Below are 24,347 nucleotides of genomic sequence, written 5' to 3' on the forward strand. Positions count from 1 at the left end.
ATATAATAATATTAAATATATAAAATATAATATAACATAAAATAACTAAAATTATAAAATTGGATAATATGAAAATTAGTGGAAGTGGAATTCTCACCAATGTATATGTATTTTTAAGATCCGCCAAATACCATTATTTATAGGCAAAGTGGCAAATAGGATGTGCACTTACATGGACACCAAGCATGAATAATTACAAAGTGCATGGACAACATGAAGGGTGACACATGGCTTTTGGGATACTAAGCAATGGGCATCTATTTATTATTATAATATTTATAATACTCCCCCTTAGATGCCCTACATATATACGAAATATGTCTTGTTAAAACCTTACTAGGAAAAACCCAATGGGGAAAACCCTAGTGAAGGAAAAAGAGTACATATTTCATATAATACATACTCATAAAAGAATACAATATATTTACTCTCCCTCATGAAAACATCACTTAAGATCTCTGAGTCGCCACATTCCAATGTTGTGCACTAATTTTTCAAAAGTTGCGATTTTTATTAGAACTTAAACCACACATTTCATGAATGTGCTGAGTCATTGACCTTAGCCATACACATTCTTGACTAGCCTCGTGAATTGCAAGAATTTCAGCATGATTTGAGGAAGTGGTCATTATAGTCTGTTTTACTGATCGCCATGATATAGCAGTTCCTCCACATGTGAACAGATAACCTGTTTGAGATCTAGCTTTGTGTGGATCAGATAAATATCCAGAATCTGTATAATCAACTAGATCAAAATTTGATTTATTTGAATAAAACAAACCCATATCAATTGTTCCTCGGAGATAATGGAGTATATGCTTAATTCTGTTTTAATGTCTTTTTGTAAGAGAAGAACTATATCTAGCTAATAAATTTACTGAAAATGCAATACCTGATCTTGTATTATTAGCAAGATACATAAGTACACCAATTGCACTAAGATATAGTACTTCGGGATCAAGAAGTTCTTCATTATCTTCTCGAGGTTGAAATATGTCTTTCTTTATATCCAATGAACAAACTTCCATTGGAATATTTAATGGATGTGCTTTGTCGATATAAAATATATTCAAAAAAAATTTCTGTATAAGTTGACTGATGAATAAATATTCCATCTACTAAATGCTCAAATTTCAAACCAATGCAAAATTTTGTTTTTCCGAGATCTTTCACCTCATATTCTTTCTTAAGATATTCTATTACCTTTGAAAGCTCTTTGGAAGTTCCAATTATATTCAAGTCATCAACATATACAATTATAATAGCAAATTCTGATTGTGATTTCTTTATAAAAACAAGCGGACATATTAGATTATTTTGATATCCTTCTTTCAATAAATATCCACTCAGGCGATTATAACACATCCTTCCTAATTGTTTCAATCCATATAGTGATCTCTATAACTTTCTTGAATACTATTCCCAGGAATTTGATGTATATGTTTCAGATACCTTAAATCCTTATGAGATTTTCTTATAAATATCATTATCAAGAGATCCATATAAATATGTTGTGACTACATCCATAAGATGTATATCCAGACTTTTATACACAGTCAATCCAATTAAATATCTTAATGTAATTGCATCCACCACCGGAGAATACGTCTCCTCAAAATCAATTCCAGGTCTTTGTGGAAAACCCTTGTGTAACTAGTCTTGCTTTATATCTTGTAACCTCATTATTTTCATTTCTTTTCCTCACAAATACCCATTTGTATCCCACAGGTTTAACACCTTCTGGTATTTGGACTACTGGTCCAAAAACTTGATGTTTTGAAAGTGATTTTAATTCTGCCTCGATTGCTTTTTTTCAACTGAAGCTAATCTTGTCTATGTTCACATTCTTCAATAGATTTTGGTTCAGGATCCTCATTTTTAAATATAATATCAATAACAATATTATACGTAAAAATGTTGTCAATAATTACATTGGTTCGATTCCATCTTTTTCCTGTCATGACATAGTTTATTGAAATCTCATTATTATCTTTATGTATTTCACCTTCCTCACTAGTCATGTCGAGGATTTCTTTATGGATACTTTCATCCTCAACCAAGTCTTTTTCACTATTAATTATTTTTCGTTTTTGAGGATTTTTATCTTTGGAACCCACTAGTCTACCATGCTTCTGGCGTGTTCCAGACTCATTGATGACAACTTGTTGGGATATCAATTTTTTATGGAACATTTGTAGCTGGTATATGTGACTCAATTACTTTCTTTGCATCTATAAATGCATCTGGTAATTGATTTGTTATATTTTGCGAATGAACTATTTTCTGAACTTCAAGCTCACATCGATCTGTACGAGGATCTAAATGAGAAAATAACGATGCATTCCATGTAATTTCTTTTTCCAACTTCTTAATTCCTCCCCCTAATGTTGGAAAATTTATCTCATTAAAATGACAATCAGAAAATCATGCAGTAAATTCATCACCCGTCAAGGGCTCAAGATATTTAATAATTGATAGGGAGTCATATCCAACATATATTCCTAACCTCGTTTGAGGACCCGTCTTAGTGCGTTGTGGTGGAGCAATTGGAATATATACTGCACATCCAAAAATTCTCAAATAGGAAATATTTAGCTCATGACTATAAGCTAATTGTAATGACGAGTATTTATGATAAGCTATTGGCCTAATGCATACAAGTGACTTGCATGCAAAATAGCATGTCCTCATACAGATGAAGGAAGCTTAGCTCTCATAAGTAATGGTCTTGTAGTTAATTGCAAACATTTTATAAATGATTATGCTAAACCATTTTGTGTATGAACATGAGCTACAAGATGTTTAATACTTATCCCAATTGACATACAATAACTATCAAAAGCTTGGGATGTAAATTCACCAGCATTATCAAGATGAATGGTCTTAATTATATACTCAGGAAATTGTGCTCTTAACTTAATTATTTGAGCAAGTAATCTTGCAAATGCAATATAAAAAGACCAGTTTATGAAACTTCTTACCCTCCGGATGGAAATAAAGAAAATTCGAAGTTAGAAATAGATAAAAAAAAAAAAAAAAAAATCTCTCGACTTGATAATAAACACATGTGTGCATCTGCTGGATGCATCTATTAGTATCATAAAATATCTAAATGGTTCACTTGGTGGACTAATGGATCCACATATATCACCATGAATTCATTCTAAAAATGTAGGTGATTTAGTCCCCACTTTAGCTTGTGATGGTCTAATTATCAATTTTTCTTGAGAGTAAGCATCACGTGATAATTCATTAGATTGAGGAATCTTTTGGTTATTTAATGGGTGTCCATTTGAATTCTCAATAATTCTCCTCATCATTATAGATCCTGGATGACCCAATTGGTCATGTCGAATTGTAAATATCTATGGATTCATGAACTTCAGGTTCATTGTTGCATATGTTTCAATTACTCGTATATGAGTATAATACAATCTAAACGATAAAGCAGACAACTCTTCCAATATACGTTTTTCATTTGAGACAGTGGATATGATATATAGATATTCCACATTATTCTTACTATCAGTCTCAATATGATAACTATTGCAAAGTATATCTTTAAAACTTAGAAGATTTCTCTTTGATTGACTAGAGAACAATGCACTGTCAATTGTAAATTTTGTTCCTCTAGAAAAAATAATATCTGCTTTTCCAAAATCTTCGATCAAGTATGCAAAACCTGACATTGTATTACTTTTGCTTTCAACATTTTCAATTTGAAAAAGTATTTTTTATTTGTAAGTATTGTGTGTGTAGTTGCACTATTTTCCAGACATAGATCTTCTTTGCTCATTTTTTAAACACCCAACATACGAAAATGATCCATGTTTCTTCATTAAAAGAAAATAATTTCAATAAGAAAAACAACACTTAAAATATACAAAAGTTACTTAAAAAGCATGAAGATAGATTAAAAAAAAGATAACATAAAGTCTAGATATTCTCAAAATCAAAAGAAACACTTGATGTTCCATCAATTGTGCCAATCTTCTCTTCAGGAGATTCAAAGAAGTTCGTCACATCCAAATTTGTCATATGGGATGGGTCAAATATGTCATTATCCTGGTATGCAAAATTTGCTTCCACATTTTTCTCTTTTTCTTTCAGGGAAGCTTGATAGAGGTCAACTAAATGTTTTGACATACGACAGGTACGTGACCAATGTTCAGTCATTCCGCATCGGAAGCATTTATTTTCAACACTTTTTGAACTCTTATCTTGTGGAGTTTTTCCTTTGTGGTCATCATTTTGTGTGGTTCTTTTGAAATTTGAATGATTAAAACAACCACCATGAAAATGATAATTATTTCTTCCTCTACCACAGTCCTCTCGACCTCGACCATGATTATTATTAAAATTCATAGCATTCACTTCAGGGAATGGTGTCATTTCGGTTGGTCGAGATTCATGATTTTTCATCAATAACTTGTTATTTTGTTCGGCCACGAGAAGACATGAAATTAATTCAGAATATTGTTTAAAACTTTTCTCTCGATATTACTGCTGCAAGAGCATATTCGAGACATTAAATGTTGAAAATGTTTTCTCTAACATATCGACATCAGTAATTTTCTCTCCGCATAATAACAATTTCGACCTGATTTTAAATAATGCGGAGTTGTAATCACTTACTGATTTGAAATCTTGTAGCCTCAAGTGCATCCACTCATAACGACCTTTAGGAAGAATAACTGTTTTTTTATGATCATACCTCTCTTTTAAATTTTTTCACAAGATACGGGGATTTTTTTTTTGTAAGATACTCTATTTTCAATCCCTCGTGGAGATGGTTGTATTTTCTTCTTTAATAGTCTCCCCAAGATTCATAGCATCCAGGTGGATTTCGGCATCAAGTACCTATGACAAATAACTATTATCGTTAATATCAAGGGTGGCAAATCATAATTTTGTGAGATTTGTCATGACAGCACTATCATAAAATATCGTACTTATGTTAGAAATTTAATAGATATTGAATATGCAAGATAATATTAAATTTATTAATTATAACGAAGAGGGAAAAATCGACATACCTTTATGACCTATCTTTAGCGGGAAAAACGATAGGAGCTCGTGTTGATAACGTGTTTTAAATTTGAGAAGCACAATAGGAACACAGATATAGAGAAAATATAATATAATAATATCAAATATATAAAATGTAATATAAAATAAAATAACTAAAATTATAAATTTGGATATAGTGGTAGTGGAATTCTCACCAATATATATGTGTTTTTAAGATCCACCAAATGCCACTAGACAAAGTGGTAAGTAGGATGTTTATATGGACACCAAGCATGGAGAGTGACACATAACTTTTGGAGCATTAAAGAGTGAGCATCTATTTATTATTATAATATTCATAATAAAAACCATATTATCTTTCAAAGTTTCTTATTTCCATTAAATTGAGGCATTTTTAAGCATTGGCTTAGAGTTAAAGCGCAGCAGGCAAGTTGCACCGCATTGGTTCCTTCCTTCGCTATTTGTTTCAAATCGCCGTCACTTTCCTGAAGATCTTCCTCAACCAGAGTGATCCCACAATACCCCGGCCAGAAAAGCGACCCATCGGCGATCGATATGGGTGGAGCCCAGGCTATCAAAAGGATTCCTCGCATCAAGTTCCCCAAACGACATCCCAACCCCTCTGGTCCGCCTCCGTTTTCCCTTTTTCCTCATTACTTTTCTTTATTTTGATCCACGTTCTTCCTCAAACTAACCAAATCTTCAATACCCATATGAAAATCTTCGTGTGCGTGTGTGTTTCCCCCCCTTTTTCCCGTTGGTGTTTGTATTTGATCATCTCCCTGTTCTTCCTTTCGTTGATCTTTGACTTGTTCTTTGACTTAGACCTGTATTTACGGCCTTGATTCTGTTTTCGTGTCGTTTGTGTCATCGTTTGATTGCTTAGAGTTGGGTTTTCTCTCTAGAACGGTTAGATGTTTAGCTTGTTTTAGCTTGTTAATGGAGAATCTGGTGCATTTATGCGAACTGATGTAGGGACTAGAGATTTTTCTCCTCTTCGTTTTATTGGTTTTCTCTTATCTTTGCTTTTTCCACATTTGATTAGCATTTTGTTAACCTGGATTTTGAAATCTTATGACCCAGATTAGTAACCCAAGCCTTGGAGAGTTTGGAATGAAACTTGATTCAAAAAGTGGGGAGGAAAGGATTTTGTGAGAATTTCAAGTTGACTGACACATAGATTTTCTTTATTTAAAGAGTTTTATATGAGTGGGAAGTTGATCTTTATGCCTTTTCTGCTTCTATTAAAGCCTTAATATCTAAAGGACTACACTTGGAATGCTTAGAATTGAGGCTCAAGTAGTACTGCCTATTTTTATTTGGCCTAAATGCATACTTTGATTGGTGTTTTGTGAAATTGAGAAATCCTTCTAAATGCATACTTTGATTGGTATTTTGTGAAATTGAGAAATCCTTCTATATATGGGTCTATGCCTATTTCAGAATGTCTATTGCTATTCAATGAAATCTATCTGACAAGTCTGTTTACCTAACATTACCATCTATTTGAAAAGATAGAAAAAGAAGGGCTTGGCCATGTATTAAAATCGTTCTTTTGTTCCTAACTTGATTTAATAGACACCAACCTGATGGTGTTGGATGATCGTTGATGAGTTGAAGTGTCGTATAATATATCAATCGATGAATTCTGCCTTCGTGGTGTGTTTTCTAAAGTTATCTGTTAATCATTTTATAGAAGTAGTCAGTACTGAAGGAAGTTTTACAGGTTCAACTTCCAAGACTCCATCAAGCAGTGGGGTGGATGATCAAATTTTCTTCTCATCTTTGGAACAAACTGCCTCCAAAACTGTTGGAGGAAAAGCATCCCTTCAGCCGAAAAGGACACCCTTGTCCAATGAGGAGATTGAGGCTATTTTGGTAATCGAACCTATTCCTATTTGGTGGTTGCATGCTTTAATAATTGCTGATTCATCTGTTGTTTTTTATAATGCATTGTGCTTCAATCGTTCAATTTGGATTTTTCTTATTGCAAGAGACGGAAACAAATCACCGTGAAATACAAACCTTAAACCTTAGAAAATCTCATCTGATCTTATTATGTGCTTTAATATGAGTAACATTGTCAAAGTAATGACTAGCGAGTTGAAAGCACAAATCACTTGTTTGTGCTTAGAGTGTTGTGTTTAGTTCATCATAGTTTGTTCGCTCATGGAACAAGGAATTGATGCCTTAACGTCGAGTATCATACATTTTACTTGGATGCGGTGATGTTAACTTCCAGTCTGACAACGTACATATAGAACTTAAGAAGCACAAACACTTTAGTTTGGATAGTGTGTCCATGTCAAGCATGTGCCTAACACTTACTGTACATGTATTGGACATCTTTTTGTACAATAAACGTGTTAGACACTAATCAAAGTAAGTCCAACATTTGTTAGGCATGTATCAAACACTTGTTAAATATTCAAAATAAAAAAAAATATATGACAAAAATAAAAATTTAAATTTTGGGAGGGAAATACATAAAACTAAACTTATTAACTTGAATTTCTTAGCATAAAAATGGTATATATTTTAATAAATATGTCGTATAATGACCTTGCTATTGATTTTTTTTTTTTAAATGAAGTGTTGTCGTGTCAGTGTTATGTCGTATCCGAAGCTTGTATGCTCCACCCATGAAATCATTTCAAGCTTTCATATCTAGAATGCTCTTCTTCTTTGAATAAATTATTCCTTGTTTGCTTTTGCTGGGATATTTTTACTCACAATTCTACAACTTATTTGCAGCTGGGTGGCTGCATCTGATGAGCTTTGAGAGTGAATATGGTTGGGGTCATTCTTTTCTACTATTTCATGTTATAGTTTCCATTTTTGAACTTGAATCATATCATGTCATCATAACATTGTGAAATTTCTATATGTAAAGGAAATGTTTGATTTAAATCTTCTTTAATAAGGGGAAACTTTATACTTATTCAAATCAAATGCAGCTTTGAAGACTCGATACTTTATTCTTGGGGCGTGTACGAAACAGGTGTTGTGATGGTGTCCGTTAAGGGATGGTTTTGTCAAGAATAAAAATAATTAAGTTTGATCGATTTTCTTTTGGTAAATTGAAAAAACTACCCCTAAAGTAGGTGTCAGTTATAACTGAATTCTCAAATTTTCAATTGTAAAGATCAAACCTTCAAACTTGTTAAAATTGGACTCTCAAACTTACGTAACGAAGGAATTGCAATAATTGTATAAGTTTTGAGTATTCAATTTTTATCATTTAGGGGTTGTTTGTTTCGTGGTAATTTTAGATTACCCTCACATAGACATCTAGATTCCTTTATTTGTATTGCGGTAATTTTAAAGTAGTCAGGCATCCAAAGATACTTGGCATCCTAAAATCCCTCCATTCTAGCATCTCCATTCTTGTTGAAACGATGAGTTTTCAAGATTCCATAATATTAGGCATAGCTTAATTAGTTTTCATAGAGAGACTTTCACACATAACTCTAATGGATTTTGTGCAAGAGGTATTTTCACATTCTTTTTCTTACTTTTTCTCCATTTTGTATTCCCTTTCGTACTTTTCTCTTAATTTTTCCTACCCTTTTCACATTTTTGTTATTGATGTTCTCTATTTAATTTTGTTCATTTTGGTTTTTTTTTTCATATGAGATTTATGTTGAGACTTTACTTCGAAATTGGAGATCTTTAGTATAGAGCGCGCTTTAGATTATGTTTATGTATTTTTTTTTATTGCATTCTTTGCTAGACGATAATTAGGGTTACTTTGTGTGTGTGTGTTTGGGAAAAAATTGATTGCTTTTTTTATTGCTTAGCACAATTTAGAGTTTTGTGTTTTTTTTTTTAAAAAAAAAAATCCTAAGACTTGAGTCTAGATCTTATTATTACGGTAAAAATAAGGTCTTATACTTTTTAATTAAAATTAAGAATCTTTGGATTCTCAATTTAAGTCAAGGCTTAGTTTTGATAACTACAATTGTTTTGATAGAAAGTCTAATGATGGAATGAAGATAAAAAAAAATTAGATTTTTTTTTCTTTTGTTAAAAGATTAAATTTTGTGTTCAAGATTATTTCAAAGTATAAAAAAAAATCTACAATTGTTAGGGCGAAAAGTCTACCGGTGGAATGAAGATAGAAAATTTGATTTGATTTTTTTTTTTTTCTTGTTAAAAGATTAGATTTTGTATTCAAATTTGTTTCATACTAGATTAGATTTTTTCCCCTTCAAATTAGATTGTATTTTTTCTTTTTTTTGAGTTATATTTTCAATTTTAAAATTTGAAATTAATTTTTTATTTTCTACTTTCTACTAATTATATTATGTATTTTTAATATATATATATATTATCTATTATTGTTACTATTATTTTGTTTTGTAAAATAGATAATACATAAATCTGTTGTGAACTAATTTATGTATTGTTAATATTTATATTTATTATTGAAAAAGTAATGATAAGATAGTTTCTAACTAAAATTTTCTATTTTTTGAGACATCTACAAGGTAAATTTAGTATCATCTGCTGTGAACTAGTTTATGTATTTTTTATATTTATATTTATTATTGAAAAAGTAATGATGGGATAGTTTTTAACTAAAACTTTCTTATTCTTTGAGACATTTACAATGCAAATTTAGTATTCGTATTGTTAATGTTTTGAAGTTTATTTATGAAAAATATATTTATACTATTTGCAAATATAGATCATCGTACTTTGGGATTGATGAAGAATATTATGAAAATTTTGTGATATAGAACAAAATATTAAATTAATAAAGATTCATTTGTTGAAAAAATAAGGAGATTTTCAAAAATAGAAAAATAAAGGAAACTATTTAAACAAAATAACAAAATTTTAATTTTCTTTAATAGAGGCTTATAGAAGTCTCACAGTAATAGAAATTGATAGAAGTCTATCACGATAGACGCTAATAGAAGTCTATCATAGTTTGACATGTTTTCCATCTGTGAAATTTTTTTAAAAAATAACATATAAAAAAAATTTAATTAATAAAAAAACAAATATGTTATATAAAGTAGGTTATATTAAATTAATGAGAAAATTACATAAATAGTCGTATGAGCACTATTGGAAGATTACGGAAATTTAAGACATTCTCATGTACAAATCTTGCAAAATAGACACAATTATCAATGATTTGTAGGCATCCATAAAACATATGTCTACTAAACAAACATGGCTTTCTAAAGATCTCAAGCATTTGCAATTCCAACTATCTATAATTCCAAACGTCTAAAAACAAACAACCTTTAGGGGGTTCAATTTAATCAATTACGTTGAGTTTGAGAGTCCAATTTTAATATTTACAAGTTTGAAGCTTCAATTTTTTTGTCATTGAAAGTTTAAGGGGTATAAATGTAACTCTCACCATATTTTAGGGGTAGTTTTGCAATTTGTCCTTTTCTTTTTTAATAATATGAAATATTATTTGTTGATTGAATTAATGTAAATTGTATATCAAAGAGATCCTAATTTATCAAAAGTTTGTGAGTATTTCGTTTGATTACCAAACTAAAAAAGTTCGACAAAAATAATTTATTGATATGATATTTAATGTGTAAAAATTAGTAGTAGTAGATGATATTGTTTACACCGCCAAATAAAATTATTTTATCATTCATTTCATCTCAAAAGATATTGCAACTTTTTTTACATCAACTATCACGTCAATTTACACAAATCATATTGCATATGATGTCTTGAATGCCTCTCAAATTTTATACATTAGTCGTCGCATCAATTTCTCGTGTTATTTTCAGGTTAAATTATCAAAAAAAATTCCTAAACTTTACGTTGTGGCAAAAATGTCTTTGAAGTTTCAAAATTTTCAAACACACACTTGAACTTTCAAAAAGAGTTCAAAACTACCTTTGGTGTTATTTTTGGATGGAAATCATTAAAGTTTTGTTTAAAAAATACTTATGAACTTTCAAAACGTTTAAAAAATACCCTTAACTTAATAAAAGTTCAAAAATACCCCACCGTAAGTACTTGAACAAAAATCGTTAATTATTCGTGACAAAAATGACTTAAATTTTTTTTTAAAAAAAAATGCTCTTATTGATCAATTTATTTGAAGTTCTCTTAAGTTCGAAAATAACTAGTTTTAAAATAAATTATATAGATATTCTCATTTTTTTCATATAGGTATTCTCGTATTTCTCTTAATTTTCTAATTCTTAACTTACACCAATTTTCTCAACAACCAAAATAAAAACCAAAATTCTAAGTTAAAACATACACCAAAAAATTTCATAAATTTTCAAAATCAAAATCTCCTCTTGAAATGTACCAAAATGATAAATAGTAAAATAAAAGAAGTACATATAGATGCTCTCATATTTCTTTTAATTTTCCAATTCTTAGTTTATACCAATTTTCTCAACAACCAAAACATGCCAAAACATTACGACGCTAAGGACCCCCTCACGAAGCGCCTTGGAAAGCAAATTGGAATGAGTGTTTCTTCATGTGTGCGTATCAAATGGAGGGTGATGTGGCGCCGTAGGGCAACACTGTAAAGCCTGCCTAGCAAACTATCTCTGTGAATGGCGTGGGGTACAAGTGTCGTAACGCTTGCGCAACGTCGTGCCTCTCGTTGCTCGATTTCACTGTTTTGTCTCTTGTTGCTTGCTAATTGCTCCGTTTAAGCCCGAATTGCAGTTGAAAATATCCTGACGACTTATTTTGCTCGATAACCTATCTAAGAACTAAAATAAATATTAAATTCTAACTCAATTTAGGCTGATACTCTTTTTATTTGACTATTTGTCGTTTTAGTATGTTTCAAAAGGAGATTTTGATTTTGGAAATTTGTGAATTTTTGTGGTATTTTATGTTTTAACTTAATTTTTTTTTGTTTTTATTTTGGTTGTTGAGAAAATTGGTGTAAGCTAAGAATTGAAAAGTTAAGAGAAATATGAGAGTACCTATATGAAAAAAATGAGGATATCTATGGCCATGTTTGATAACCATTTGTTTTTTTATTTTTGAAATTCAAGCCTATTTCATCTACAATAATTTGCATCTTTTTAAAGTATAATGGTCAAATTCTTAGCAAAATTCCAAAAACAAAAATAACTTTTTTAAAGCTACTTTATTTAGTTTTCAAATTTTGACTTGGTTGTTTTAAACCATTGGTAAAAAGTAGATAACAAATGAATAAATTTAGAATTACAATAAGTATCCATAGGCTTATTTTAAAAAATAAAAATAAAACAAAAAATGATTACCAAAAGAGACCTATATAATTTATTTTAAAATTGGTTCTTTTCAAACTTAAGAAAACATCAAATAAATTGATTAGTAAGAGTATTTTTTAATTTTTTCCAAGTCATTTTATCACGGGGAATTAACAATTTTTGTTAAAATACTAACAATGGAGGTATTTTTTAACTTTTATTAAGTTAAGAGTATTTTTTAAACGTTTTAAAAATTCAGGGGTATTTAAACAAAAGTTTAACAGTTTCTATTCAAAACTAACGACAAAAATATTTTTTGAACTTGCTTTGAAAGTTTAAGGATATTTTTGAAAATTTTGAAACTTTAAAGATATTTTTTACATAAAGTGTAAAGTTCAAGAACATTTTTTTTATAATTTAACCTTATTCTTACAAGAAAATTTCTGATAGTTTTTTTTAATTAAAAATCATTTTTGATCTTTGAACTTTCATAGGACTAATGATTTAATCCATGAATTTTGATTTGTAACAATTTAGACTCTGTTATTTTAAATTTATAATAATTGAGTCCTTAAATTTTAGTATGTAATAATTTTGTCCTTAATCTTTCAAAATTGTAACAATTTAATTCCTATACTATTAATTTTATAACAATTTTATTTTCATCGTGAAAATCTTACCAAATTTAATTGTCGATTTTTATTATGTACAAATTAATTTTAATAATTTCGTTTAAGAAAGAGCTTGAACGTTAATTAGTTTGCAATATACACGTGTGAAAGTTTTTATTTTTATGATAGAAACAAAATTACAAAAATTAGAATACAGTTATTACTTATTAAGGTTCATGCAAGTTTATTACGTCTATGAAAGTTTGGGCCAAAAGTGAATTTTAAATTTTTATTCTTTTAATGTCTGGAGCATAGTTGAATATACATTCACTAAAGTTTAGTTTAAAAAAAATATTTATTTAATCATATTAGTATTTTGATAGATGTGACAAATGTCATGTGTCATATTCATAAATTAACTTAAGCATTAAGCTAATGTTCAAAACCCAAAACCAATGTCCCAAAATTTATTAATAGAAAAATATCTTTGTGGTCCCTAAATTTTTAAATAAAATTTTAAATTTTATTTCTATTTAATTTCTAAATTTCAAATTGTTATAATTTTATAAATTATAACATATTATAATTTTATTTTATAAATGTTATTATTTTTTTTTATTAACTAGTTAAGAACAATTATGAGGAAATTTTGAATTTAATTTTAAAAGTGATAAAAAATAATGAAAGTTAATTAATTATAATTTTTTTAATGATTTTTAATTTATTAATTAAATTAATATTATTGATGGAAAATAGATATTCAGTGAATAATCAAAGTTAAAAATATAAGTTTTAAAATATAGGGATCAAATTAAAGGAAAATTCAAATATCGACAAAATTATAACGTTTCGAAATTTAAGAAGTAAATTGAAACCAAATCCAAAATTTAAAAACTAAATAAGTAGAAACTAGAAAGAAAAAAAAAAAAAAAAAAAAAAAAAAAAAAAAAAAAAACTCAACAAAAATGTATTTTCCCCTTTTATTAATTATTTCGAGAATACTGATCGGAGGGTAATAAGGTCTTTTCGTTATCAATTCATCATCATGATGAAAAAGCACAACTACTGTACCGAACATAAAAAGGAATCTTCTTTCAGTGGTCAAACGAAACCACATTTCGTGAACTACAGGTGCGAAACTTTTCATCTTCTTTCGCCCCCTTTTTTTCATTTCTTTTTATTTTTCTGCGTTTATTTCTGGAAATTGCCCTAAAATCCTCTGGTAATTTGTTTGTAGCAATTGCAATCTTTGTTGTTTGATGAACTGATGAACATCCGAACTCCCCCATTGAAATTGTTGCTTTTTCTAGCTTTGTTTTGAGAATAGCCCTTTAATTTTACTAGAAAAACCATGGTGATTTCTGGGTTTTCTTGAGATTTTGATGAACTCTAAAGCTCTTCTGCTACTCTTCCTTTTGAGTCAAGAAATGGGTGATTTAGGTTAGATTAGCCATGATCTGAGCTTAGGGAGTTTCTGCTTGTAATGGGATCTATGTACTATTTTTTAGCTTTTGACAGAACAGATTTAGAAACAAGGAAATAGAACAAATAGTGAGCATAAATCTCTTTCTGGGTGGTTGTTATTTTTTATTTTTTATTTTTCCAGATTTTTCAGGAATGTTATTTAGGGCTGGATTGATAATGATTTCATTTCTAGTTTTCTGTTCAGAATTTATTTGGTGAATTTCTTCGTACTTTTCTTAAGCTCGTGAGCTGTAGAGATTTTTTGTACATATGTTTTGATGGTTTTTCTGTTGTTGATTGGGAGGTTTTCTTTCACTTGTGATATGGATGATGAACTATTAATTTCTTGTTTGCATTCATATTCATTTAAATAATTGTATATTTGAGTGTAGCTCTATGAATTAAGTTTCTTGGACCTTGACCTTGGTCTTTTGAATTGCTGATAAAGTTATATTTTCTAGACGTGGTAATTCTAGACTAAATAATTAGTCTATGTTCAAAAGATAGTTTTGTTATTTATTAAAATATTTTCCTAACGAAAATAAAAGAATCGAAAAGAAAAGAGAAAAAGAAATCCTATTGTTGGAAGTTGGAATTTGAATTAGATTTAAATTACCGCTCACCGTCTCTATAAATAGAACTTTTGAGTTAAATCTAAATGATTTCATTCTAGAAAAGAGGTAACGCTTCTCTTTAAATTGTCACATTCTTTCCAAAAGTCTCTGTAAATAAAATTTATGGATTAAACTTAAAAACCTCATTCTCAATTAGGGTTAAAGTTTCTCTCTTTTTTTTCAGCAACCATTCTCTCTTTAGTTGTACAACTGCTGCAGCAAGTTACAGTCATATTAATGGATGATACCTCCACGAGGATAAAGTTTATTCCAGATCACTTTCAAGTTTCAGCTTCCGATTCGGACTGTTCTGAAAATAGGACCCCATCCCCATCTATAGAACAACCAAGAGTACACGATTCATCGAGGTTCTTGTTTCTGACTTTGAGATAGGAGTGAAGCTAAGGAAATTTGAGAAAAGAGACAGCCAACTCATTTGGTTATTGTTCTTGATCTGGTGTAGGATAGGTCACATGACCATTCTTGGACTCGGCGAAAACTAAGAAGTGCTGCATTCATGTTGAACTTGCTTAGCCTTCGGCGACTGTCGTGGGGTTCAAGCAGTGATGGTCAAGAAAAGGTAATTAGTTATACAGGTTCATGATGTTATTTGGCTAATTTTCTCATCCATCGCTAAAATGAATCTTCAAATTGTAGGTTGTGCTGACTGCTGTGGAAGTAGCGACATTGCGGTCTGAGATTGCTGATCTTGAAGAGCGGGAAGCTCACCTAAAAGCTCAGTAAGGAAATCCTTAAGCTTGTGGATGACAAAACTTAACTTTTGAAAGCATTATGGATGTGCCTTCAATACTTCCATTTTTTTTTCTATGCTCAAGTAGCCCGTTCCACTTGATTCTTGGTTTTTCTTGGGACTAGAATCTAGGAAATTTTACATGTATTCTTCAATATATACTCCTTAAAGGATTTTCTTCTGAACAGGTTGGAACACATTGATGAACTTTTGCGGTCTGCTCGTTTATCGGGCTATTTGTACATTCGAACTGTATTCACTTCCCCCATCTTCTTTTAACACTTCAGATGTTACTGTAACTTCTGTTGTACAATATCAAATGGCTTTTTTGTGTCTTCTAGAGGTGGGAAGCCCTACCAGGAGAACCTCCACCTATTGATGATACCGACGTCGATGATTGGCTTCCCCGTTTTGTTGTCCTACATGGAAAATGTATATATTTCTACTTATCATCTACAGGTATTCCAACCTCCTGGTTGATAATCCTTCATGTTTCATCTACTGGAAGCCAGTATCATTGGTTAATACCAATATATTTAGATCTTATGGCAGCATAATCATATGCATTTTTCTACAATGAATATATTCTCATGTGGACGTTATAAAATACCAAATTTCAGCTAGGTATCTCAAAACAATACAAACTTAAATACACGGTATGTGACATTATGCAATGTTTCAATGGGATAAATGTGGAAAGAAAAGAAACATATAATGTGAACTTTTCTTATACTACTATTCTTATTATCATGAGAGACAGAATTCTTGTTGAAGTTTGGAACAATTGACTTATTTCAATATACCTTAGGCTTTCTTTGATCCATTCGCTAATGAAATCGAACAACTTATGTCAGATATTAGCCCTCAGGATTCCACCCTTCTAGCGGACATTGTTGAAGTGGGTTCTCTGCCGAGCATTACACGCGAAGATGAAGATGAAAGATATGCATTCTACATTTCAACTCGTCAGGGGCTGCGTTATGAATGCTCTAGTATTTCTAAGATTCAGGTATTTCCTAGTAGGTTCTATTAGTTTTGTGCTTGAGTTGAACACTCGATGTAGATTACAGATTATGGGGTTAAGAACTGGTCATTGATTTGAGATTTCAAACCTTTTTTTCTCCGTCAGGTGGACTCTTGGTTATTGGCTTTGCAGAGTGATTGCAAGATCGGATGTGGAAATGAAGAAACTTCTAGTTCAAATAATAGAAGTATTAATGTGTAGTAGTTGAGGAGTCACCCATTTTTAGCAGAAAGTTGTACAGAAAACTCTCTTTTTCTTCTTTTTTTTTCCTCCCCATTTCTTTTTGTACATAATATTGTTTCAAATGAATTTGGAATTTATCCTAAATTTAAACGATTATAAGATTTGGAGGATTTAGTATACACTGTATCAAAATGTCAAATGTCTGAGATGAGATTCCAAAACTCTCCAAAAGAGCAAAACATTTAGTTTAAGCATTTTTTCTGATGCGTTTTAAAAAATACTTTTAGTTTATGCATTTAGTTACCCAAGAAAAAGTGGAAAGTGAGATGAAATTTTAGAGAGAGAAAATGGGATAAAGAGAAATTGGAGAGCGGGTTTAGAGATGCAAACATTTTAGAGTGAAGAAAAATTGAAAAGGGCCAAAAGGCTTGTAGAGAACAGAAAAATAAAATTTTTGGAAGAGAAAATAAGGGTGATTCACATTTATAAAGTATTGTTTTTAAATATAGAAAAATGAATCAAGATATTTATAAATATAACAAAATGTCATTGTTTGTAAGTGATAAACCATAGGTTGATTGCAACATCTTGTAATTAGTGCATATAATTTATAGATAGTGATATTTTGCTAAATTTGAAAATATTTTTAATAATTTTATCGTTTAAAATAATTTTTTAGGGAAAAGAAATTGTTGCAATTTTTTACCTTTTACAATTTTTTTACTCAAAATTTGTTAAAATACGATCGATTAATTACAAAATTGATAGGATTGGTAAGAAAAATGACATCTGAGCTAATCTTTTGCTTTGTGAGTTTAATAAAAGTTAATTCCCTAATTAATTTGTGTATTAATTGAACTAAAAATTTAAACATCCTCTAATATTTCTTTCTTTTGTTTGAACCTAACATCCATTAAATCGATGGTGACAGTGTCGCTTCGTTAGGCCCTTTGTTGATAGTGATATGCTCACCTCGCACCTCGGTTTTCCTATTATAAATTCCATTGTTTTTCTTTGTAGAAGAAACCATTAGAGATTTCCAAAAGAAAAAAAGGATAAAGAGAACAAGGACAAAATATTGATGTGGAAGATGAAACTAATGGATTAAATTAAAAGTTTACATTCCGACTCCGAAGAAGACCAAAAGAACAAGTGTTAATGAAAACACTGCAACGGAAAAAAGGGTCGGCTTCGGGTTATTCCATATCATCGATGCCAAACTCAAGAGTGGGGAAAGTGGCAAAAGAAGCATAATGATAGAGAGCAAATATGGTTTCTCAGTTTTTGGAGGCTGAAACTTCATAGCCATAAGGATTTTTGCTTGCCCAGTACCACTGGTCCCTGCACATTTCTTCAATTCCATACTTTGCCCTGCACAACACAACAAAACAAAATCAGTTGATGTTTGATTTCTCAGTAGTTTTTATATGGAGGAGAAGACTGAACAATCTTACTTCCACTTCAGCTCCTTCTCTGCTTTATCTGTTTCGGCATATACGACTTCCGCATCTCCCGGTCGCCGCTCCGCCATTACAAGAGGGATTTTCTGCAAATGGAATTAGATGTTATTATAATGTAATGCAACTCAACTCATCAGCTTAGACTCATGGGTTGGGTTGGATTCGGTTTGATATTTGCTTATTTCTTTTTTTACGTGTTATTGATGTTTTCTTTCACGTGTGGATTTGGATATTAATGTAACTCATAATACCCAAATATGAATTACGAATATCTTCTAGAGAAGAAAATGTTGTCATTGTACACGGTTCTGATACCATATTATAGCATTGTGTTTAGTCGTAGTCATATGTGGCAAAAGAGAATGCATATGAAGGAAAATCTTTTACCTGTCCAGATGCTTTTTCAAATGCTGAAACCATCTCCAAAACTGAAGTACCCTTTCCAGTTCCCAAATTGTAAACCTCACAGCCTGTGGAGAAATATTAGCACAGTGTTATCCTTCTCCAAGTGACAAGTATTATTACCATAGGCAGCAAATTTTCCATGATATACATGCTCAACAATGGTGCAGGAGTTGTATATTATGGGAAAATCAATAAATTGTAGAAAGATGTCAAGGGTAAGGAAAGTCTTGTATATAAAATAAGGACATTATCTTCACCAATGTGAAGAATATTTGGATGGTGTGTCTAAAAAGAATTACATGCAAATTGAAGCTCAAAATCAATATAATGTGGAGGAGGTAAGGAACTATTTGATGGTGTCTAAGAGTAATTATGCTGAACTGGAGCTTGAAATAGATATAATATGGAGTAGGTAAGAAAGAAGCACATGTAATTCTAACAAAAGATAAGTTCCAATTTACTTTAGGGTATTATTAATAAATAATATCATGGAAGCATAATATGAGATTGTGAAATGGCAAAGCAAAAAACCATTTAAAAAGAATATACCTATGCTGGGATCATCGACTTTGCGCAATGCTGCAATATGTCCATCAGCTAAATCAACGACATGAATGTAGTCACGAACCTGCACAAGGGACAGATAAAATTTTTGATGTGGTCATCACTAAATATTAATTCAGAAGATGAAAATTTTTGAACAGGGTACTACACACACATACCCCTGTTCCATCCTTGGTAGAGTAATCGGATCCAAAAACTGTCAAGGCTGGCCGTCTGCCAACAGCAACTTGTTGCACAAAGGGCATCAAGTTGTTGGGAATTCCACGGGGGTCTTCACCAATGTCTCCACTGGGATGAGCACCTACTGGATTGAAGTATCTAAGCAATATGATTTTCCAATCCGAATCTGATCGGTAAATATCGCGGCAAATTTCTTCGATGAAAAGCTGAAAGAAAAAGAGCATATTCAGTCATTTCATTAAGATGTACTCATGGCAAAAACATGTAAATGAGATCAGAAAACAACTGCCTACTATCCAAGTAGGTTTTCAATACTCAAAAACTGAGCAGTTTCTAAAGAGCATTTAAGGTTCCATGCTGATTTTCAATGTAATGTAGTATGAACCTTAGTTCGTCCATAAGGGTTTGTTGCAGATAAGGGGAACTCTTCCGTGCAAGGGACTGTCTTTGGCCAACCATAGACAGTAGCTGACGATGAAAACACAAGCTGACAAGAGACCAAGTTTTGAAAGATTTGTTAGGTATAAAAATTTGTAAATTCTCCGGAGGAGATATCATAATGAACTTCTTATTATTTCTTGTCAATAATTAAGTTTTTTTTTAAAGGGCAGTTAATATCATGTCAGAGAACCTTTTTGCATCCATGGGAAGCCATGACTTCAAACAGGACAATTGTCCCAATTAAGTTGTTGTCGTAGTAAAGCAGTGGCTTTTGGACACTCTCGCCAACTGCTTTAAGTCCGGCAAAGTGGATGACAGCATCGAATCTGCAAAAGCAGTTTTGAATTTCAAACAAAGTTATAGAATGCAAAAAGAAGAAAAAAAGAGAAGGCAAACTTTTCTTTAGAAAGCAACAAGCTTCATGTTCAAACATCGAGAGAGAGAGAGAGAGAGAGAGAGAGAAGAGGAGCAAGCTGGTGTTCACAAGAATAATGGATAGCCAGGTAGGTCAGGCTTTGAAACTACATCATTTTATTGAAAACCCAGACATTTATTAGCCCTCAGTATTGATTAGGATTGAAATTTCCCTCAACGCTTAACCATCTACAAGATGCAGGGACGAACAAACAAAACAATCCCAACGATAAATTTTGAAGTGAAACAATTTTTTTGAAATTATTATCTTTCTACATAATATAATAAATGTGTTAAAACAACTTTATATATATAATTATAGGGGGAAAAACCATATAACATATACAGAAATATGCCGAAAAAACAGTTTAAACAAATTTATTTTCTGACACCAAGTATCATCATCACTTCATAGAAATGCCTTTGATTCTTATTAATGAAGTTAGAAACTTGAAAAGGCCACCAACAACATTCTTTATCGAGAGCTTTTTTCCCCCTTTTAAAGTTCAAACAACTTGGTGGAGTCGAACCTTAACTTTTTAGCCAGTGTATATGCCTCAACCAAGTAGCTATACTCAGTTAACTATATGCCTTGGTTGAAATAGAAATGGACCAATAATAGGGAGGTGTCTTTTTGTCAATACCATTCATTTCAAATAATAGAATTAAATCATTATTTTAAAATTTCATTTTAGCCCCACTTATAAATTAATAACTCACATTATATAGTAAAAATTAGAAAAAGAGAGAAAAAAAGTTCAATAATAAAATGAAATAAAACATTGAACATTTAAGACGGGCCTAAATAATTCAAGGCCAAGTCAAGTCATTTTCTCATTAATCTTAATAACAATAACTAAATTTGAATCTTTCTAAATAAAGAAGGAAAAAAAAACTGGGGGAAGATTTTAACATCTAATAAGCATGTCTTACCATTTTGGCGATGTTCATATTACAAAATTTATGGAGAGGAAATTTTAGTGACCATTTCAAATAGGTTGTTTTCAAATATAATAAATCAAAATATTTATAAATATAACAAAATTTTACTATCAACCTATTCTATTACAAATATACTATGATATTTTATTATTATTTTTAAATATTTTTATGAGTCTTATCATTTAAAATAGTTTTCATTTCAAAATATTATAAATTTATTTATTTATTTATTAAAAAAATTATGAAAGAGGGGAATGGATTCCCTCCGTCCACCTCCACGTCCAGGGCATCTCTAGATTTACGCTGAAATGTTTTTATTCGAGAGAAATGGACCCCTTCAGTTAAAAGCAGGGGGATCCGAGCAGCAGCAGAAAGGCCAAAAGACATGTGCACAAAGATACTTTCTGTACCCAATCGCAAAAAATGCGAAATCCTCAAAAACAATGTATGAAAATTGAGAAAGGCAAATAGATCCTTACTTCGTCGAAGCGAAAACGTTCTCAAGAGCCGGCTTATCCCTCAAATCAAGCTGCAAGAATTAAAAAAAATCACAATCAAAATCAGAAATCATCAATCGCATTGTAATTTCAGATCGAGAACGTTCCACTTTCCAGGAAAATCGAAAACAAACTCCGGATCCAATCCATATGTAAACAAAGAAATCGCAAAATCACGAACAGGAATCAAAACGAAAGAATCAAAATCCATCAAAGAAACACGATCCACAGTTTAACACACCACATCGAACGATAAATCTAAAAGGAATTGCAAAAATAGGGCAAAATAAAGGCAGAAGAAACCTTGTGAAATGTGAGATTCTTCCCTAAATCTCCAGCGAGATCTTTGACTCGATGAATAGCGATCTCGGAGGAGTTATCCAAGTTATCGACAACGACGGCATTGTAGCCGCCGAGAAGAAGCTGAAGAACGGTGTGGCTGCCGATGTATCCAGCTCCGCCAGTGACCAAAATGCTCTTCGCCATGAGTGACGCTCGGAGGGAGAAACAAGAACTGAAGGATTGAATTTTAGGGGAAGAGCTTGGGATCGAGAAGAGAAGCGGAATTGAATTTATAATGTTGATGAGAAATTGATTGAAGAAAAGTTACCGTTACTTGAACAAAGAAGACGACGATCTTGCAACTGGAACTACGACGGGAAGATTAATTTTTTTTGGGTGATTTTATAAAGGGAAAAATGAAACAGAAAAATGTTTAAAATTAGGAAGAGAGAGAGAGCTTAGACCGGTGTAGATTAGTGGATGGAAGTTTTCAAATACAAATTTAATTTTGCTTTTACAACTTTCAGCGAAGTATATGAGTTTTTCTTAATTAAAAAAATTATTTTAATAGTCCATTGCAATCTTGTCCAATGACCCATAAATTTTGAAACAATAAATACTAACATTTCACTTAAGTCATATATCACTTAAATCACGTTTCTTTCTTCTTCCCTTTCTCGTTCATGTTTGTGGCCACTGACTTTTCATCACTCACTTCAACAATCGTTCACACTCATGTTTCATGTCATTGACAGGTCGTTCATCACCTGATTTGACGAACTCTCTTGCTCATGCTTCTATAGTCACCTTTTAGCCATTTATCACGAGTGTAGATTTGAGGGAGGAATGCAAGGGTTTTCTCTACTTACGTTTTTGGTAGAGGAGAAAGAGAAATAGGAGCTAGAGGGATAAAGAAACTAGGATATAAGCAAAATGTTAGTTTTCATTGTTTTCAGCGAGTCATTCAATATTAGCACAATCAAATTTGGATTCTCCGTACAAAAATCTCAAAATAACACAATTAATGTTAGTTGAGCTATGCTCGCTTAAGCCTTTTCGTAGGTTATATTGTTATATTTCATACCATGTTGAATTTGTAGTGTCATTTTATTTCACATTTTTAGAAAAAGAAAAATAATATATAATGTTAATAAATCTATGTGACTTGTACTAAAAAAAAATCTATGCGACAATATAGAAAAATGACATAAAACCTTGCACAATATTTAATTCCCTTCGTCGGAAGAAAGTATATTAAATTATAGGTTTGTGTGATGAGTCGGAGAGTAATTTAACAAGTATAAAGGTTGTATTATTGACCTCGAGGTCAAGGATTCGTTTCTACTATTTATGTATTGTAAACAATTTTAAAAAAGAAATTTACATCTCCTCAGTTAAATTTGAGCATTTATACAGCAAGTTTCTCGATATGGTTCGTTAACAAATAGTGACTAATAAGGGCACTCTTTTTATTTAATTTCCAATTCAATTCACTACAAATATAAAAGCAATACTTAGGTGTAGTCTTTCCAATTCAATTTACTATAAATATAAAAGCAATACTTCGATTACACCTAAGTATTGTACTCCCTTTTTTAATACATATATACATAATCATTTTTCTAAAAAAAAATAAAATTGATACATTCAATTTTTAATTGGGTGCAGCAGAAAGTGCACCATAGATAGTTGCACCTAAGTATTTTTTTAAATACAATATACAAATTTTACTGGAATTTTATAAAGAAAATTGTTAAGTTGTCATGTGAGACACCTTCTTCTATGAGTGGAAAAAAAAAGCACTCTTATTCTTATGAAATTATGAATACTTTACAAGTAATGTTGAAAAGGAAACGAAATGAAAAGTAGGGAAAAAAATGTGAAAGTTCAACCATGAACATCTTTGAAAGGAAATTTAACTTTTGGCATAGGTTTAATTGTGAGAAATTTCCAAAAGGTCAAAAAAGTAAAAGTTTAATTACAAAATTGGTTCGAATGATTCGAAAAAAGTTAGTAAATTAGATTTTATGGTTTTAAAAGTTAGAATTTAGTCCTTATGACTAGATAAAACCTCATAATAGTCTCTACGATTTGATAAATGTCCCTACTAGAGACTATTTCTGAGTCCCTAATGTAAAAACTATTTATGAGCATTTTATCAAATGATATGGACTAAATTCTAATGAGCTAGTTGCAAATATGATAATCATACCTAAAGTATTACCAGATATAGCATAATATAAAAAATTATAAAATATGATAAAATTTAGACGGTCTATCGGTTGTAAGAATCT

General features: G+C 30.9%; 3 protein-coding genes across 6 annotated transcripts; 2 read left to right on the plus strand and 1 right to left on the minus strand.

Moving 5' to 3' along the window:
• Positions 1–5,402: 5,402 nt before the first annotated feature.
• LOC120067868 (uncharacterized) lies at positions 5,403–7,941 on the plus strand. Its single transcript, XM_039019477.2, has 3 exons — positions 5,403–5,656; positions 6,758–6,909; positions 7,786–7,941. The coding sequence occupies exons 1-3, from the start codon at positions 5,587–5,589 to the stop codon at positions 7,801–7,803; spliced, it is 240 nt and encodes a 79-aa protein (XP_038875405.1). The 5' UTR covers positions 5,403–5,586; the 3' UTR covers positions 7,804–7,941.
• A 5,921-nt stretch (positions 7,942–13,862) lies between these two features.
• On the plus strand, positions 13,863–17,045 carry LOC120067136 (uncharacterized). Of its 4 annotated transcripts, none has more exons than XM_090307912.1 (8): positions 13,863–13,963; positions 15,095–15,278; positions 15,379–15,490; positions 15,568–15,650; positions 15,850–15,913; positions 16,003–16,120; positions 16,516–16,670; positions 16,791–17,045. In XM_090307912.1, exons 2-8 carry the CDS (start codon positions 15,148–15,150, stop codon positions 16,884–16,886), a joined length of 759 nt encoding a protein of 252 aa, XP_090164038.1. In that variant the 5' UTR covers positions 13,863–13,963; positions 15,095–15,147; the 3' UTR covers positions 16,887–17,045. The 4 variants fall into 4 exon arrangements, with proteins under 4 accessions (XP_090164038.1, XP_090164039.1, XP_090164040.1 ...); XM_090307913.1 differs by having other exon boundaries at positions 13,902–13,963; positions 15,374–15,490; XM_090307914.1 differs by having other exon boundaries at positions 13,963–14,054; positions 15,374–15,490.
• Positions 17,046–17,946: 901 nt separating this feature from the next.
• LOC120067135 (UDP-glucose 4-epimerase GEPI48) lies at positions 17,947–22,766 on the minus strand. Its single transcript, XM_039018572.2, has 10 exons — positions 22,382–22,766; positions 22,075–22,285; positions 21,754–21,803; positions 20,109–20,244; positions 19,863–19,964; positions 19,456–19,683; positions 19,283–19,361; positions 18,716–18,798; positions 18,323–18,414; positions 17,947–18,239 (listed from the first exon to the last, which is right to left on the minus strand). Exons 2-10 carry the CDS (start codon positions 22,255–22,257, stop codon positions 18,146–18,148), a joined length of 1,047 nt encoding a protein of 348 aa, XP_038874500.2. The 5' UTR covers positions 22,258–22,285; positions 22,382–22,766; the 3' UTR covers positions 17,947–18,145.
• Positions 22,767–24,347: the final 1,581 nt, after the last annotated feature.

Source organism: Benincasa hispida, chromosome 12, assembly GCF_027475165.1.
Source record: "Benincasa hispida cultivar pf3 chromosome 12, pf3_genome.v1.1, whole genome shotgun sequence".
Taxonomy (NCBI): Eukaryota; Viridiplantae; Streptophyta; class Magnoliopsida; order Cucurbitales; family Cucurbitaceae; genus Benincasa; species Benincasa hispida.

Excerpts from the sequence above, each read along its gene's own strand:
- LOC120067868 (XM_039019477.2), top strand. The coding sequence starts at position 5,587 with ATGGGTGGAGCCCAGGCTATCAAAAGGATTCCTCGCATCAAGTTCCCC. Across the intron at positions 5,657-6,757 it reads ACGACATCCCAACCCCTCTG|GTTCAACTTCCAAGACTCCA; the intron begins GTCCGCCTCCGT and ends GAAGTTTTACAG.
- LOC120067136 (XM_090307912.1), top strand. The coding sequence starts at position 15,148 with ATGGATGATACCTCCACGAGGATAAAGTTTATTCCAGATCACTTTCAA. Across the intron at positions 15,279-15,378 it reads AGAGTACACGATTCATCGAG|GTCACATGACCATTCTTGGA; the intron begins GTTCTTGTTTCT and ends GGTGTAGGATAG. Across the intron at positions 16,671-16,790 it reads CTAGTATTTCTAAGATTCAG|GTGGACTCTTGGTTATTGGC; the intron begins GTATTTCCTAGT and ends TTTCTCCGTCAG.
- LOC120067135 (XM_039018572.2), bottom strand. The coding sequence starts at position 22,257 with ATGGCGAAGAGCATTTTGGTCACTGGCGGAGCTGGATACATCGGCAGC. Across the intron at positions 19,965-20,108 it reads CTTCCCATGGATGCAAAAAG|CTTGTGTTTTCATCGTCAGC; the intron begins GTTCTCTGACAT and ends GTCTCTTGTCAG. Across the intron at positions 19,362-19,455 it reads CTACCAAGGATGGAACAGGG|GTTCGTGACTACATTCATGT; the intron begins GTATGTGTGTGT and ends TCCCTTGTGCAG.